The sequence below is a fragment of the Bufo bufo genome, chromosome 1 (assembly GCF_905171765.1).
Source record: "Bufo bufo chromosome 1, aBufBuf1.1, whole genome shotgun sequence".
NCBI lineage: Eukaryota > Metazoa > Chordata > Amphibia > Anura > Bufonidae > Bufo > Bufo bufo.
In genome coordinates this window covers 609,764,261-609,780,753 of record NC_053389.1, presented here as the reverse complement: position 1 = coordinate 609,780,753, position 16,493 = coordinate 609,764,261, and the positions used below count along the sequence as shown (strand labels likewise).

The 16,493-nt window shown below is 44.3% G+C and overlaps 1 protein-coding gene across 6 annotated transcripts in view; it reads right to left on the bottom strand.

Moving 5' to 3' along the window:
• The window catches only part of HERC1 (HECT and RLD domain containing E3 ubiquitin protein ligase family member 1), a 186,126-nt gene that overhangs the window by 54,527 nt on the left and 115,106 nt on the right, over positions 1-16,493 (bottom strand). For 3 of the 6 annotated variants that reach the window (XM_040413647.1, XM_040413648.1, XM_040413653.1), the window contains exons 39-45: positions 15,168-15,913; positions 13,381-13,579; positions 12,500-12,660; positions 9,399-9,539; positions 8,874-9,081; positions 8,130-8,254; positions 4,272-4,492 (exon numbers count right to left, since the gene is read on the bottom strand). In XM_040413647.1, coding sequence (XP_040269581.1) covers positions 4,272-4,492; positions 8,130-8,254; positions 8,874-9,081; positions 9,399-9,539; positions 12,500-12,660; positions 13,381-13,579; positions 15,168-15,913 — 1,801 coding nt within the window. The remainder of the gene's footprint in view (positions 1-4,271; positions 4,493-8,129; positions 8,255-8,873; positions 9,082-9,398; positions 9,540-12,499; positions 12,661-13,380; positions 13,580-15,167; positions 15,914-16,493) is intronic. The other 3 variants (XM_040413649.1, XM_040413652.1, XM_040413651.1) reach the window with 3 other exon arrangements.

Below are 16,493 nucleotides of genomic sequence, written 5' to 3'. Positions count from 1 at the left end.
GAACTATCATGTGCCCGTCGCTGTATTCAACTGCAGAGCTGCGGTGGCGGGTCTAGTCGCAAATGGAGACAAGACTAAAAAGTCTTGTCGCCATTTGTAAATTCTAAGTCGCATTGGCGACCATTTTGGTCGCCATCTGGAGCCCTGCTTAGCAAGTCGGGCCACTTCTGGATCTACCTGAGGAGGGACAGACCACATAGTAATGGACTCCTCGGAAAAGGGAGTCCGAACCCTTGGCGGGCTGAAGACACCTATCCGGGTGACGCCACTCCTTGGCGGGGCGCCTGGAACGGCAGAATGATACGGATTCCTGAGCCGAGCAGGAGGCAGTCTTCCTGCACGTGGAGAGCTTCACTAACTGCCCTGATGAGATCCTGCATTGCTGCAGACAGGGAAGTACTCTACTCTGATTCGGAATCAGAGTTAGAGGAGTCCCCCGAGGCGGCGGAAGGTGCGGCGGGGGAGGATTCGTTGCCAGCCTCAGACCTGGTCCTGGGAATGACCCGAGGATGCCGAGGAGGAGCGGGACATGGTTGCGACAACCAGAAGTCTTTTGCGGGACCTGGTGTCAGAACGTGAGCATGCCCAGTCTGCGGAGGAGTCCCTGGGAGGGGCAGAGGCGGCTGCAATTTTGGCAGGCAAGCAGTCCAGCGACTTAACCATGGATTGGGAGAGTCGGGCCAGGTTCCCTATGGCTTGGGACAGGGAAGAAGCCCATTCAGGAGGAACAGACACAGAAGGGGTGGTCAGAGCGTCCTGAGGGGGGTCTGGGGGAAAGGCATTGCGCACAAACGGGCTCAGGCTGACCACAAGGCAACTTTTTATTACAGCGGGTGCACGTATAATACGTGATGACCCCGCGGGGGGGCTGGGAGTTTTCTCTGGAAGAGGACATGAGGGCTGAGTGAGAGCCTGAAAAAAAATAAAAGCAGCCAGCCAGAGGCTGTCCTACCGGGCCCCAGGTGCTGTGTCCACGAAGAGGTGCTGCAGCAGTCGCAGGAGAGTGCTAGGAAGGTTGCAGGAGATTAGAGAGCGTCCCTCAGGAGTGCTGGCAAGATGGAGGTCCCAGAGGAAGAACTAGCCAGAAGAAGGCAAACTCGGCCCCTAGGCAAAAGCCTGCGCTAAAATGGGATAGGAGGGAAAGGAGACCCCTCCCAGGAGCCGAGAGAAATGGGGAGGGGCCAAGAAAAAAGCTTGGGGAGCCAAGGGCCAAGTTAGAAGCAGGGGGAAAACAAGGGGAAAAAGGGGGGCCTCTCAGGCCCCCCGATATGGGGTGCTCCAACCCCCCTGGGAAAAGAGGGGAACTAAACCTAGACCCATGGGACAGGGACGCAGGGAAAATACTAACTGTCCGAAGTCTTCAGGCGCCGCAGGGTCACCTCTTTGGCAAACTCACACATATGTGGGATTACCGCCATGCCACTGCGGATGCAGTAATGGGGGACTGGCGAGGTACTGAGAGTATGCGCCCACAGGGGGTGCAACTAAAGTGGATATCCACGATGAAGCCCCATCCTGCAGCAGGCAGACACCTGCATGAGAAGAAAAAAAGAATAAAAAAACAAAAAGCACCAAGACCTGCCAAAAAACTGAGCAGGTCATGTCTGCCTCCTACGGACACTAGACTAAAACTGGTTAGTTTAGTGCCTGAGCAGAAGGTATAGCCCATCTGGGTGGAGCTAACACTTTTCTTTTCTAGTGTCAGCTGGTCATATACCCATGGTGCTGTGTCCCCCAATGCCATTCACAAGAAAGTAGTGTACTTCACATCATAAATGACTTCCTTAGCGTTTAAAGTATACCAAATATCTACCTGCAGGGCACAGTATTCACTTGAAGTCATGGAGCAAAATGTAATGTTTTATGGCTATGGACATCTTTGGAGTTTTTTTTTTTTTTAATTAATTTACAAGTATTTTGGGCTGAACAACATTTTTGTAATACATTTTCTAGAAAAACGTAAAAAAAATGTAATCTTTTTAGTTCTTATATAATAAAGGAGAAACATGTTTCTTCATACAGCAGACAGTAAAATTATATTATAGTTAAGAATAATCAAATCTTAAATGGACTGTGTCATCAGAAAATGACCTATTGTTTAAATCATGTTTTTTTTAAACAAATTCTTAAAGAATTTTTGATTATGTAATTTTTATTTTCCATTTCAATAACTGTATTAAGACAAGTTTCACACTTGTGTTTACATCTCCGGCAGGGGAGCAGCCTGCCAGAAATGTCTGGATCTGACACTGCCAGATGCTAACTGACACCTTCCTGCCCTATTCACTATAATGGGGACCCACGGAGATCTGGTCGCAACCCGGCAAACATGCAGAGAAGTCGCTAGACGAAAACTGCTGCACGCAGCGGTATTTGTCCACCTGCTTCTAAGCATATTTGCTGGGTTGTGGCCGGATCGCCGCCGGACCCCATTATAGTGAATGGGGCCGGACAGCCATATGGTTGCTTCCGGCAATGACGGAATGCAGGAAACAGCCTGCCGGATCTCTTAAAGGGGTTATCCAAGACTATTAATATCCCCCCCCCATATGCCGGGCCCCTCACACTGAATATAATAATCATGTTCAGGAAATAGAAAAAAAAAATCCGCAATAAGAAAATGAAAAGAAAATATATGTGCCCCTATCTGGTTTTAACTGGCAGAAAAAAGTTTTGGCGACACATTTCATTTAAAGTGATTGTCTGTGTTTATTTTAAACCCCCCCCCCCCCTTCCCTCAGCCAGTGGTAACTGTGAATGAGTACATACTTACCTGCCCCCTGCAACTCCATTCAGACTCCCTTCTCTGGACTTCTAGTCTCCATCTGTCAACCATCACATGGACGGGGTTAGATATAACACTGACGCCAATAACTAGCCTCTACAGTGATGTGTCCCCAAGCAGAACGTGATCCAGCAGTGATGTGCTTCTTAGGGACACATCTCCGCTGAGCCCAGTCATTGGCTGGAGCGGCGCACGTGACCCCATCCATTAAAATGTTGACAGATGAGGACAGGAAGTCCAGTGAAGAGAACCCAGAAGCCACCAAGCTGGAGCCAAGAGGCAGGCAGCAGGTAAGGCTACTTTCACACTTGCGGTAGCAGGGTCCTGCAGGCTGCTCCAGCAGGGGAGCAGCGTGCTGTAGTTTTTGTCCGGCCGCCTCTCAGCATGTTTGCTGTGCAGCAATTATAGTGAATGGGGCCGGAGCGGACTTCTGGTGGCACAGTGGGCTAGCATTAGCACGGATCTAGCAGGCTGTTCCCCCGCTGGAACAGCCTGCCAGACCCTGCTAACGCAGGTGTGAAAGTAGTCTTAGTCTGGATTTCTTTACAGATTCTGCTGGCTGAGGGGGATTTAAAAAAAATTCTGACAACCCCTTTAAGTTAGCTATTCTTCCGGACCTCCCCATACACACGCAACTGAGCATGCATGTGTTCTCATTAGGGAAAGGAGAGTAAGCACTTGAGAACAGAAGGATCAGGCATTCAAATTCAAAACACCACTCCTTTCTTTAGTCGGCACATCAAAATATACATAAGATAAATGTCTGGTTTGAAAACAGCATGTTTGGATGACTACTTTTATGTGTATGGGAAAATATAATCAGGGATGTTAATAAAGATTTACCCAATAGTATGGAATTAGAAAATGCCACCCTTATATGTAAATCATCCACTATACATGAAAATTGTCTTTTACATATTAGTATTTAGTATCCTTAAAGGCAATGTACATCTTTGGTGGTATTTTTTTATGATTGCATTTTTGTCAATTGGTGTCTCTCAAAAAATGTTCAGCCATTTCTGAGACATGGTTTGTAAGCGGTCAAGTTCTGTTTTCTTTGAATCCAGTCATCTCATGTGCAGCTCTCATCTCTGATCTCCTGACCTCATAAACACTTATTTAAATCATATTCTTATCAGTTTCACAAGAATTGAGCCATCATGAGTGTTTATGAGGTCTGGAGATCAGAGATGAGAGCTACACATGAGATGACGGGATTACAAAAAATAAATAAAAAAAAAACAAACTGACAGCCTGCGAACATTTCTATTAAAGACCTAGTGAAAAAAAGATTTTTAACCCCAAATGAGTAAAATTCTATAAAAGAAAAAGTGCCCCGAAGGTGTCCATAGCCTTTAAAGCTAATTCTATAGATGCTTGAGGCTGGAAGCTGCATGCATCAATGCTCTTGATCTCATGCTGGGGAAAAAGCAAGGGGTGAGGAATTAGAGCAGAGATGAGAGCAGCTCTAGCTGCTGTCACACACCCATGTTGGCCAATCCAGTACCTCTGGGATCCACATTCCCAGAATATCATTATCGCTTGCTAGGTCTTGTCCAAACATTGCCTCCATAGCCTCGTCATCAAGGTCAATTTCTAGTTCTTCATCCAGATTGAGGTCATACAGAGCTCCAGGTTCTTGCTGCAAGGAAACACCATCTCTTCGACCCTGGTTGCGGTGAGCTTGAACGGTGCGGTATAATCCAGCTGCCAATAGGATGCAGGAAATGGTTACTTTACCAAACGGACAAAACAATTAGAACCTGAAGTGTACCTCCAAAGTTTAAGTGTTGATGGGAAACACAACAGGGAGAGTGGGCAAACCTGTAACCTAAGCAAGCATATGACAACAGAAGGCTCTCTTCATACAGTCACCTAGGATAGGGGACAACCTGTCTTCCCTGCAGCATCTCCAGGCAGCACACTTAAACTGAAAGGGGTATTCCCAAATCAACATTTATGTTATAACCACAGAATATGCCATAAATGTCCAATAGGCATGGGGCACCCTCTGGGACCTGCACCCATCTTGAGAATGAGACCCTGTCTTGTGGCCACTGTAAATGGAGAGGTGGCCACTCATGTTGCATCTCTATACATTCATTTCTAAAAATAGCCAAATAAGCATGCTTAGCTATTTTTGGAATTCCAGCAGAAGTGAAAAGAGAGCAGCGCATGTCCACCTATTGGATATTTATGGCATATCCTGTGGATATGGAAGGGGTTTCAGTGCATGTATTGTACTGGCATTTGCGGCAGATATGCTGTGAGAAATCCACACCAAAAATCCACAGCATCAAAGTTGGTCCTTAGAGCTTTCACTATTGTTTATTAGGTAGACTTCTACCTTAAAGGGGTTGTCCAGGATTAGAAAAACATGGCTGCCTTCTTACAAAAACAGCTCCACACCTGTCCATAGGTTCTGTATGGTATTGCATCTCAACTCCATTGAAGTGAATAGGGCTTAGGCTACTTTCACACCTGCGTTTAGGTGCGGATCTGTCTGGTATCTGCACAGACGGATCCGCACCTATAATGCAAACGCTTGTATCCGATCAGAACGGATCCGTTTGCATTACCATTATCATGATAATGCAAACGGATCCATTTTGACTTACATTGAAAGTCAATGGGAGGCGGATCCGTTTTCAATTGCACCATATTGTGTCAGTAAAAACGGATCCGTCCCCATTGACTTACATTGTAAGTAGGACGGACCCGTTTGGCTCAGTTTCGTCAGACGGACATCAAAACGATGCAAGCAGCGTTTTGGTGTCCGCATCCAGAGCGGAATGGAGGCTGAACGGAGCCAAACTGATGCATTCTGAACGGATCCTTATCCATTCAGAATGCATTGGGGCTGAAGTGATCCGTTTTGGGGCCGCTTGTGAGAGCCTTGAAACGGATTTCACAGGCGGACCCAGAAACGGCAGTGTGAAAGTAGCCTTAGCTGCAATACCAGACACAACCTACGGACAGGAGTGGTACTGTTCTTGGAAGAAGGCAGCCTTGTTTTAATAACCCTAGAAAATCCTTTTAATTTAACAAATTCCTACATATGAAGTAGGCTAATATTTTGTTTAGAAAGATGAAGGAAAAAAATTATCATATCCTATATTGGATGCAATTGAAAACACGACTTAAAATGGTCACTAATGCAGGATTTACACACTCAGACCAGCAGCCAATTATCAGGTTGGAAGCGTTCCTTTCTGATAATTGGCTGCTCGTTCAGTGGGGTGAAGCGTTGCATTTACATGCAGCAATCACCCCCACAATATGAGCACGAGTGATCGTTATTGCTCGTCCTCATACAGCTGCACTGTTTTTGGGCAGCAGATTGCTGTTTAGACAGCACGATCTGCTGCCCAGAATGAAAACAGCTGCACGCATGAATGACTGTTTAACCAGATGAATGAGCATTTTGCTTGTTTGTCGGGTGATCTGTGGTATCTTTAGATGTGCAGAAGTGTATGTCCCCAATAAGCTGCTCGACAATTGGGCAGTGTAAGCCTGCCTTAACTTTTCACACAACTTTGCATAAATCAATAGTACAAGCGATCAAAAGAAACTCTGCAATATGTTTTATTAGTGAGAAATGTCTAGTTCTCCTGTTAGCTGTCTACCAGTTCTCCACTCCTGTTTTTCACTTTGAATAATGCCCTTTTTCCAGTCCAGTCCAGGACGGGAGTATCATATTACGTATGTCAATGCAAGTCCATGCAAAGGGGAGGAGGAGGAGTGACGAGAAACTGAGGAGGCACACAGACGAGCAGGACTGCTCAGCTACATGGGACGCTTTAGTCAGAAAAATACAGGTCAGTATTTCTCTGTAATGTCCTCCATTATCTTAGTCTACTTTCACACTTGCCGCAGAGTGATCCGGCAAGCAGTTCCGTCGCCGAAACTGCCTGCCGGATCCGGCAAAACGTATGCCAACTGATGGCATTTGTAAGGGTACTTTCACACTAGCGTTTTTCTTTTCCAGCACTGAGTTCCATCAAAAGGGCTCAATACCGGAAAAGAACTGATCAGGTATATCCCCATGCATTCTGAATGGAGAGCATTCCGTTCAGGATGCATCAGGATGTCTTCAGTTCAGTAATTTTGACTGATCAGGCAAAAGATAAAACCGCAGCATGCTACGGTTTTATCTCCAGCAAAAAAATAAAACGGAAGACTTGCCTGAATGACGGATCCGGCATTTTTTTCCATAGGAATGTATTAGTGCCGGATCCGGCATTCAAAATACCGTAATGCCGTTTCCGTCCTTCCGGTCTGCGCATGCACAGACCGGAACAAAAAGGTGAAAAAAATAAGTGCCGGATCTGTTTTGCCGGATGACACCGGAAAGACGGATCCGGCATTTGAATGCATTTTTCTGACTGATCAGGCATTTTTAAGACTGATCAGGATCCTGATCAGTCTTACAAATGCCATCAGTTGGCATACGTTTTGCCGGATCCAGCAGGCAGTTCCGGCGACTGAACTGCTTGCCGGATCACTCTGCCGCAAGTGTGAAAGTAGCCTTAGACTGATCAGGATCCTGATTAAAAATGCCTAATCAGTCAAAAAAAAATGCATTGAAATGTCGGATCCGTCTTTCCGGTGTCATCCGGCAAAACGGATCCGGCATTTATTTTTTTCATCTTTTTATGATCTGGCATTCCGGTATTTTTATCTTTTGCCTGATCAGTCAAAATGACTGAACTGACGACATCCTGATGCATCCTGAATGGAATGCTCTCCATTCAGAATGCATGAGGATATAACTGATCAGTTCTTTTCCGGCATTGAGCCCTTTTGACGGAACTCAGTGCCGGAAAAGAAAAACGCAAGTGTGAAAGTACCCTAAGGGATGCTTCTGAGTGACTGCGAGAGAGTTAGGAAGGAGCTTCTCCGACTTTCCGTGCGTGCAGTGGATGGCAGCGAGTCTACATTTCCCATGTCTGAGAGAGTTGCAAACCAGATATTCATCAAGCATAGGTGAAAACTGCTGAAAAATGCCAGATACAACTCATAATTGCCAGAAATAGTATTATTCCTTATGTACATACTCTGTACTATTGATTAATACAAAATTTGTTGAAAGCTCAGTGCTGCAAAGGGTTTTATGCAAAAACAGACAGTGTAATGGTTTTATAGAAATACAATAAAAATATTCGATAGGTGTGGGTCCCATCTTTGGGACCCACTCTTATCTCAAGAACAGAACCATGCGCCACCATGATTTTAAAGGTTTATTTTGTTCAGGGGCAAAAGTAAATTAATGCATGCGTTTTACTAAATATCACTTGCATCCTCGTTCAAAATAAGTAAACTTAAAATTCATTGGATAACATACCAGCCCTTGTCAAGAGTGTTCTTGCTGCCAGATCAAACTTTTGCCTCCTGGTTACAGTGGATCTGCCTCTGGTCTGTTGCCCGCTGCTTGCTCCAGCATTTTCTGCTTGTTCCATGCTGTCTGGACTACAAGTCATAATATATATATATATATGTATGTATATGCATGTAAAAAGCCAGCATTTTAAAGCATGGTGGAGATGATCGCTCTCACCCAAGGCCTCTACACACCGACCAGATGTGAAAGGGTCCATTTCTAACCATCACACACACTCGCTAACTGCCCCATCATTATGCTTCTGTGATCTGCTACCAGGGTTTTACCATGAACACTCTGCTGCTGGCATCCAACCATCCTCTATAAATCACCTTCTCTGGGACCCCCTTCATGGTCCTCTTTCTGAGCAATTATTTTGGTACCGGTGTATGATGACACCTTTTCCCCCTTCTCTCCTCTCTTACTGCACTATCTACTGTCTTCCCTTTTTATGATTTTGCATTTTTAATAGAAATTTGTTAAAGGTGAAAAAAAACTAAACAAACCAAAATGCTTTGTATGTAGACATTTTCATATTTTACTAGACTTTCAACTAACGTCTGTCCACTGCATTTGAGCTTCCCCCAAAAAAGCTGTGAAAAACACCATACAACAAAAACCACCTAAAAAAAGACACAGCAAAGTAAAAGATATATAACATGATATCTCAGCATACTTCAAGTATTTTCTTAAATGTGCAAAACTAACCTATCACAAAAGCATTCTTCCAATTCAGGAGCATCGGAGGAGGAAATGTCCCCTGTGAAAACATCACTGGATTTACCCCCTGCACCTGAACTAGCACCGTCCTGGCATTGTTCACTGGTTCTGCCAGAGTATCTTTCCTCATCGTCTGGATGCTCAATCATCCACATTGCCAACACAGTGATATTCTGAGGGTCAGCCTCTCGAGCACCTAAAAGAAAAACAATAAGAAAATGGAGGCATACACATAACAGGTATCAGGGAATGTCGTTATATTTTATGATGGCAATAATTTTGGCATCATATCACAGCCTTAAGTAATTCCAGATTGACTTAAAGAACAGAGCAATCTGTCAATCCACAGTACCAGCAAACCACTATTTTCTTACATGAATAGGCAGATCACACATTTATGTCTAATGTCATCAAGATCGGTCATTGATAAAAGTCAGCAGTGAGAAATGTAAAAAAAACTAAACAAAAAACTAATTAATCTGGATAAATATCACACGCAAAAGGATCAGTAACCTTTGAGATATACAAGACAGTTACCAGTGGCTTCCATGGCCTTCTTGATTTGTCTTATGGAGAAGCCCATTTCTAGTAAAGGAACAACCACAGCGGGAGGTGGAGGAGATGTAGAGAGGCGACTACTGGGATCGGACAGAGCTGTGAAGACAGATAATGCAATACAGCCAATCAAGTGGAACAGCAATGTCAAATGTATCCCTGTAGAGTACATTAATAATAGACTAATTTATCAATAATCTCTAGGTTTTTGTGCGTGCGTGTCTAAAGTGAAATACTCTGGCTTATAGTCAGGGATATCCTAGAGATGTCCGCTTAAGAGAGGGAGCACTTGGCGATGGCATGTGAAAGACGGAGTGTGTAATTTTGTATTTCTCACTATAAAGGGACAAAAAAATAAAATAAAAAATACAACCTCTACCCTCTCTAAAAGAGCAGACCGTACTTAAAAGTGACTGCATAAACAATCTCTTGTTTCTTGCTGAAATTGGTCTATAGCCCTCTCCTATACTTGCCCAGTCATGCAAAATCTGGCTTCAGGGTGACCAGATTATGTTTTGTCTGTTTCTGTCCACACTGCCACAATGACTTAAAGGGGTTTCCCCATCTGGACATTTATGGCATATCACTAGGATATTGCTAGAATAAATGTAATTAACGTGGATAGCTCACCACCTTCTCAGAATGGAATAGGTGCTCTAGTCTTGACTGATCACCCAATCAGAAAATAATGGAAATGGAAAAAAACGTATATAAGAATGGCACTCAATATATGTGGGTCATATAAAAAAGGTCACAATTTATTATGTATTTCACAACGATGTTAAAAAATAAATGCTTAAAACAACAGTAAAAAGAATTAATGCGGCGTGATTCTGCTTAGACCACCTCTGAACAATCATAGTTCCGGATAATGATACATATCTGTGGCTGAAATAGAGTGGAAGCAGAGTATAAAATGACAATCACAATAAACTCTCAAACCATGTATGTCAAGTCCCTTAATTGACTGTGCAAAAAGAGAGATCCTATAACTGTCGCATAAAGTCCTCCTCTCGATTCTGAGGGTGTCTGGTTGAAGATAACAGTGTATTGACAGTAGTATATTTAATTCGCCGAATGTTCGCCTTGGGGAGGAAATCAGTCCACAAACTGTGCATGGGAGGCATGCAGCGGTTCAATCCATCAGGCACAATATATTCAATTGTCAGGGCTGGTATTCGCCAAGTGTGTGACTGGCGATTAAATGCAGGTGGTAAGTAGAGTGGTACTGTATGTCTTACCGGTAGAAGATCAGAGCCGGTGGCTGTTTGTTCCGTAACCCAGACTTCTACTCACCACACCATGCGACTGTGTCTCTCTCTGTCGGCGTCCTCACTCACCACTGCATATCACGTGGTTTCCGTCGAAGATCGCGAGAGCAGCCTTTCGATCCCGGTTTAAAGGTGGGACAATTCTAGAGACATAAAGCTTTGGAGTGCTCCAATTTTTGTTGCTTAATCAGTCCATCCAAAAGTATTAATCAATATATCCAGTTGGTAAAGGTTCAGGGGTGGATTATGCCAAACGCGTTTCGGGGACTTCTTTCCCCTTCCTCAGTGGCTCTCGGGCGAATACCAGCCCTGACAATTGAATATATTGTGCCTGATGGATTGAACCGCTGCATGCCTCCCGTGCACAGTTTGTGGACTGATTTCCTTCCCCAGGCGAACAGTCGGCAAATTAAATATACTACTGTCAATACAGTGTTATCTTCAACCAGACACCCTCAGAATCGAGAGGAGGACTTTATACGACAGTTATAGGATCTCTCTTTTTGCACAGTCAATTAAGGGACTTGACACACATGGTTTGAGAGTTTATTGTGATTGTCATTTTATACTCTGCTTCCACTCTATTTCAGCCACAGATATGTATCATTGTCCGGAACTGTGATTGTTCAGAGGTGGTCTAAGCAGAATCACGCCGCATTAATTCTTTTTACTGTTGTTTTAAGCATTTATGCCAGTCTTATATACGTTTTTTTTCCATATTACTAGGATATGCCATAAATATCTGAAGGACGGGGGTCAAACCTCTGGGACCCGCTCCGATCTCAGGAATGGAGCTCCTCCCTGAATGGAGAGTACACAATGCATGGGTGACTTTCTCTATTCGCTGCTATGGAACTTCTAGAAACAGCAGCACAGGCACAAGGCACAATTGGGAATTTTTGAAAGTCCCATAGCAGTGAACGGAGAAAACACTGAGCATGCGCAGCAAGCTCTCCATTCATAGCAGGGTCCAGTTCCGGAGATATGCCATAAATGTCCAGATGAGACAACCACTTTAATGTACAGCAGAATATAGCTGGACCCTACTTTCCCTAAACTAATTTGGAGGCCCAGGCCCAAGAAAAGAAGTTATTTTAGTGCAGAGTCCCATCTAGAAGAGATTGCCTTGCTGCGATAGATAGCAAATATTTTGATCAAGAAAAATGAGCCTAAGCACCTAATATTCATTTATATAGTGAATATAGTATTAATAAAAATGATAACCCATATACTCAGATGCAGAGTGCTGATGCATCTGGTGCTTGATTGTTTTTAAAGGTGCTGCGTATGTGCACCTGCACATTCATTTTGGTTCAACTAATACCTCATGCACATTAATGTGTGTCGGCTGGGCCCGTTTTGCGGCCCGCAAACAGCACCAATTCATGTTCGTTTATGTTCTATTCTTCTGCGGTGCGGACGGATCACGGACCCATTCAAGTTGAATGGGTCTGCATCCGTCTACAGCAACCGCACGGATGGTGCCCGTGCATTGTGGACTGCACACTGCTTTCCATTTCCTGGTCCAGCTAGACACACAGGAAATACCTGGAGATGTCTGCTCAGCTAATTAGTGGCCATAACGGAGATGCACCTCAGCCCCTTATCTGCCTAAACTAGTTGTCGGCTGAGTGGCCCTTCCATGGCATTACCTGCTTGTTGAGCTGGGATCAGGAAGTGGAAAGCAGCGGGATGGGAGCAGCATCAGAACTGCATGTTAACCCACTGTGAAACATATATAAAAAAAATCTAATACTGCTGGACATCCCCTTTAATTTGTAAACTCACCTGTACGGTTTGTGTGCCTTGATGGCTGAGAGTCAGGGGATGTCAAGCTCTGCCTTCTTCCCACTTCATCTGTGGGTGATGTTGGCAGTGATGTGATTGGAGGCGTCTGTGCACGACGGGTGGGCAGCACTGTTGTAGTGGGGTAGCTTGAAAACATTTGCCTAAAAAACAAACAATGCTACAGGTGGATAAAATAAGATTTGCCATAGTTGGTCAATGGTTGTTTTGCAGAACTGGGGGGTCCTGGATTTACTCCCTGCTGAGAGCAACATCTGGATGGAGTTTGTATGTTCTCCTCCAGGTACTCTGCTTTTCACCCACACTCCAAAAACATACTGATTGGTTCCCTGGCTATAGTATGTGTCAGAGACAGGGACATTAGATTGTGAACCCCATTAGACAGGGACTGAAATAGGTATGGACAATCTGTAGCTGCAGAATGTGTTGGTGATATATAAGCAACGGAAATACTTGTGATTATGCTTTTTTCTTTTATATACTGTATAGTGTTCCGTCAATAGTTCTGAAATGTGAATCACACAGCACTACCCATTTCTTAAATGTAGCCCTTGCAGACTCATCTACACCATTTGTAAAGGGGACCTGTCAGCATGTTCTCTATAGAACTATTCCTGCTTACAATACAAGGAAGTAAGCTATAAAGAGTGACTCTATAGGACTGTGCACAAACCACACTACCTAGCTGGCAAAGCAGCCTAAGAGATGCAGTGTGAAGCAATGGTGGCCCATAGAGAATCACCATCAGCATATTGCGCTGTAAGCCCTCCAGCACTCCTATGCCAATTAGCCAAATGACAAATAGCCCAGTAAAAGAAAAACACAAAAGCAACAAAAACTCATTCCATTCTCTATGACAGTACCTCAGCAGGCTAAGAGGCATGACGCCAGGAGACTCCGATGCTGGCACTGTTTCAGTGTCCGTCACTGGAGTGGTAGCTGTGGTTGTGTCCTCAAGCGAGCTGCTCATGAACGAGGTGGTGCTGGATGCAGACGGGCTGGTGGTGACTGGTGTTTGAGCTTGATGAACTTGGTCATTATCTTCAGGTTGCTGATCTATGTCTAGAGGAAGTACAAATACCAAACCAAATGAGCAGAAGGAATTATTAGGATTACATGGTTAAAATCTTCAAAATTGTTAAGCAATTTTTTAACTAATTCTGTTGGTTTTACGTTACTGTCATATTTTTTTACTATGGAGATCTGGTAGTTAACGATGTAGAAAGGGCAAGATATTTGCAATGATTTATATACTTTGCCCAAACAGAATTATTATGTTTGTTGCAAAACTACAACTTCCAGTATGCCTGGACCGCCTACAGCTATTATGGGAGCCGTAGTTTTGCAAAAGCTGGAGGGCCACAGGTTGAGCATCCTGGCTTTACAATATCCACATTACAATGAATTATGGGGGTCATTTATTCAGACTGGAGTTTTAGACGCCGGTCTTAATGAAGCCCCTGCCCTGGTGGTGGATTGCCAAAGTTATGTAGAGGCGCCACCCTCTACATAACTTCAGCGCATCCAGCGCCGCTTCTAAATGTAAGACAGCTTCCTTGCTGGCTTACCTTTAGACCATTTTCTACGGCTAAACCAGGCATTGAAAATGGCAAGTGAGATGGGTCTCCTGGCCCATTCCCTTTCCTGCTCCTGCAACGCACACTTTTTTTTATACCTGGCTTGAGCTGGGGAAAAGTTGCAGATTGTGAAGCAACTAACCGTTGTGCTGCAATCTGCCCCTAGGCGTATTTCAGGTTGATAAATGATCCCCTATGTTTCTACACTAAAGTGCAGCAGCATTTCAGAGAAAAGTTAGAGGCAAATTTCTTAAGACTGGCATCCCCTATGCCCGTCTTAGTTAGAAGCTTGCTGGAGTGAAATGCACTGAATTTATAAAGAGGTTCACTCCTCTTAATACATTTTGTGCCTCTTCTTGAATTCAGTGTCCCAGAAAATCAAACTTACCCCAGCTAAGACATGGAGTATACTTAAAGGGGTATTCCCATCACAGACAATGGGGGCATATCGCTAGGATATGCCCCCATTGTCTGATAGATGCGGGTCTCACCTCTGGGACCCGCACCTATAATGAGAACGGAGCGGGGAAATGAACGGAGGGCGCACTGCGCATGCGCAGCCGCCCTCCATTCATTTCTATGGGGCCGCCGAAAATAGCAGAGCGCTGGCTCGGCTATTTCAGTCTGCCCCATAGAAATGAATGGGAGCAGGGGCTGCGTGTGCGCGGTGCGCTCCCATTCACTTCTATGGGAGCAGCGCTTAGTGGTGAACGGCCCCTGGGAAATCCGGGGTCCTCCAGCCACAACTCTCCCGTTCTCGTTATAGGTGCGGGTCCCAGAGGTGGGACCCGCACCTATCAGACAATGGGGGCATATCCTAGCAATATGCCCCCATTGTCTGTGATGGGAATACCCCTTTAAGCTATAATTTATGGCACTTTCGGATATAAACTACAGTGACAGGTCTTGGCCTCTGCAAAGCCCCAACCACTTTTCTTGCCACTTTTGAAAGCTGGCGACAAGTGTGAAATGTTGCAAATTAGAGTAAAATGACCATCACAATGTAGTAAATCCATGTAATCTAAAACATACTGCTTAGGAAACAATACCTTAAAACTCCATCTCTGTTTTACCTGGTTTAATTCTGCTGCCAAATTGCTCTTCCAGCAGTCCATGAACCACCAGCTCGTAAATAATGGCTTGTGCTCTCTCCAGATCAGCCAGTCCCAATGCCCTCTTTATGGGTGATCTCATAACAGCCCTCTTCACCATGTGACGCATCAGAAATTGCAGGGCGGCTCTCATTTCTACATCCTCATGTACGACAGGGGAGCTTGCACAATCTGAATTGTGCCCATTCTCTGCCAGCACCTTTGGAATAAGAAGCAGCTCAGCATATTTACTGCAGCTTAGCAGTGCTCCCAAGGATTTCATGGCTCCCAAATTTACGTAGGATAATTGAACAGCCCTAATCTCAGACTGGGAAACATCGTGGTTTCGCGAGATGTGGTCGTGACTTTTACGTTTTCCATCAGCATGATGTTGTTCGTTTGCTGGGGCTTCACTCAGAAGAGCAATAGATTCGTTTTCAGATTTAGAAGCGATGTTGCTGATGATTTTCTCCTCCGGGGCTCGCTCTGTTGATTCACAGTCACCCTTTTGGTCCGGGTCTCCTTTCTCTTCAGATTCATGCCGGTGTTTCTTTTCATGACGTTTAACACCAGATTTGCTGTTATCTTCATGGATGCCTGTCAGGTATGTAAGGTCAAGTAGTGTAGAGGCAGTCAGCCCACGGAAACGAGCCACATCGAAGGGAGGGGGGTCACAGGGCTCCAGATTGTAGAGAGGAGTGTCACTAGGCGACCAAAAAGTTGGGAAGCTTTGGTTGAGAAAAAAAATCAGAACGACACAGGAAAAAGCAAGTGAGGGACAGACAAGAGGAGAGTACAGGAAATAATGCTGATAAATGTCAAGCAATTGACAGCGAGCAGTCATGTGGAAATATAGGGTCTTATTTAGGAAAATGTGTATAGAATGTGAAGAGATGACCACAGCAATAAATCAGATTATGGGGTTCATGTTCCAGCCAGCAAATAAAAAATACACTGCTACAAATTCTCAGGATGCTCACAAAAGTGAGTACACCCCTCACATTTTTGTAAATGTTATATCTTTTCATGGGACAACACTGAATGACACTTTGATACAATGTAAAGTAGTCAGTGTAGGGCTTGTATAAGTGTAAATTTGGTGTGCCCTCAAAATAACTCAAAACACAGCCAGTAATGTCTAAACCGCTGGTTTAAAATATTTACAAAAATGTGAAGGGTGTACTCACTTTTGTGAGATTCTGTACACATTTTTCTTAAAAGTAGTTTTCATAAATAAGTGTTTTTGTAAATTGGAAATAAGCAAAGATTAGAAAAAAAAAAAACAGTTGCAGCACAGGATAGACCAAG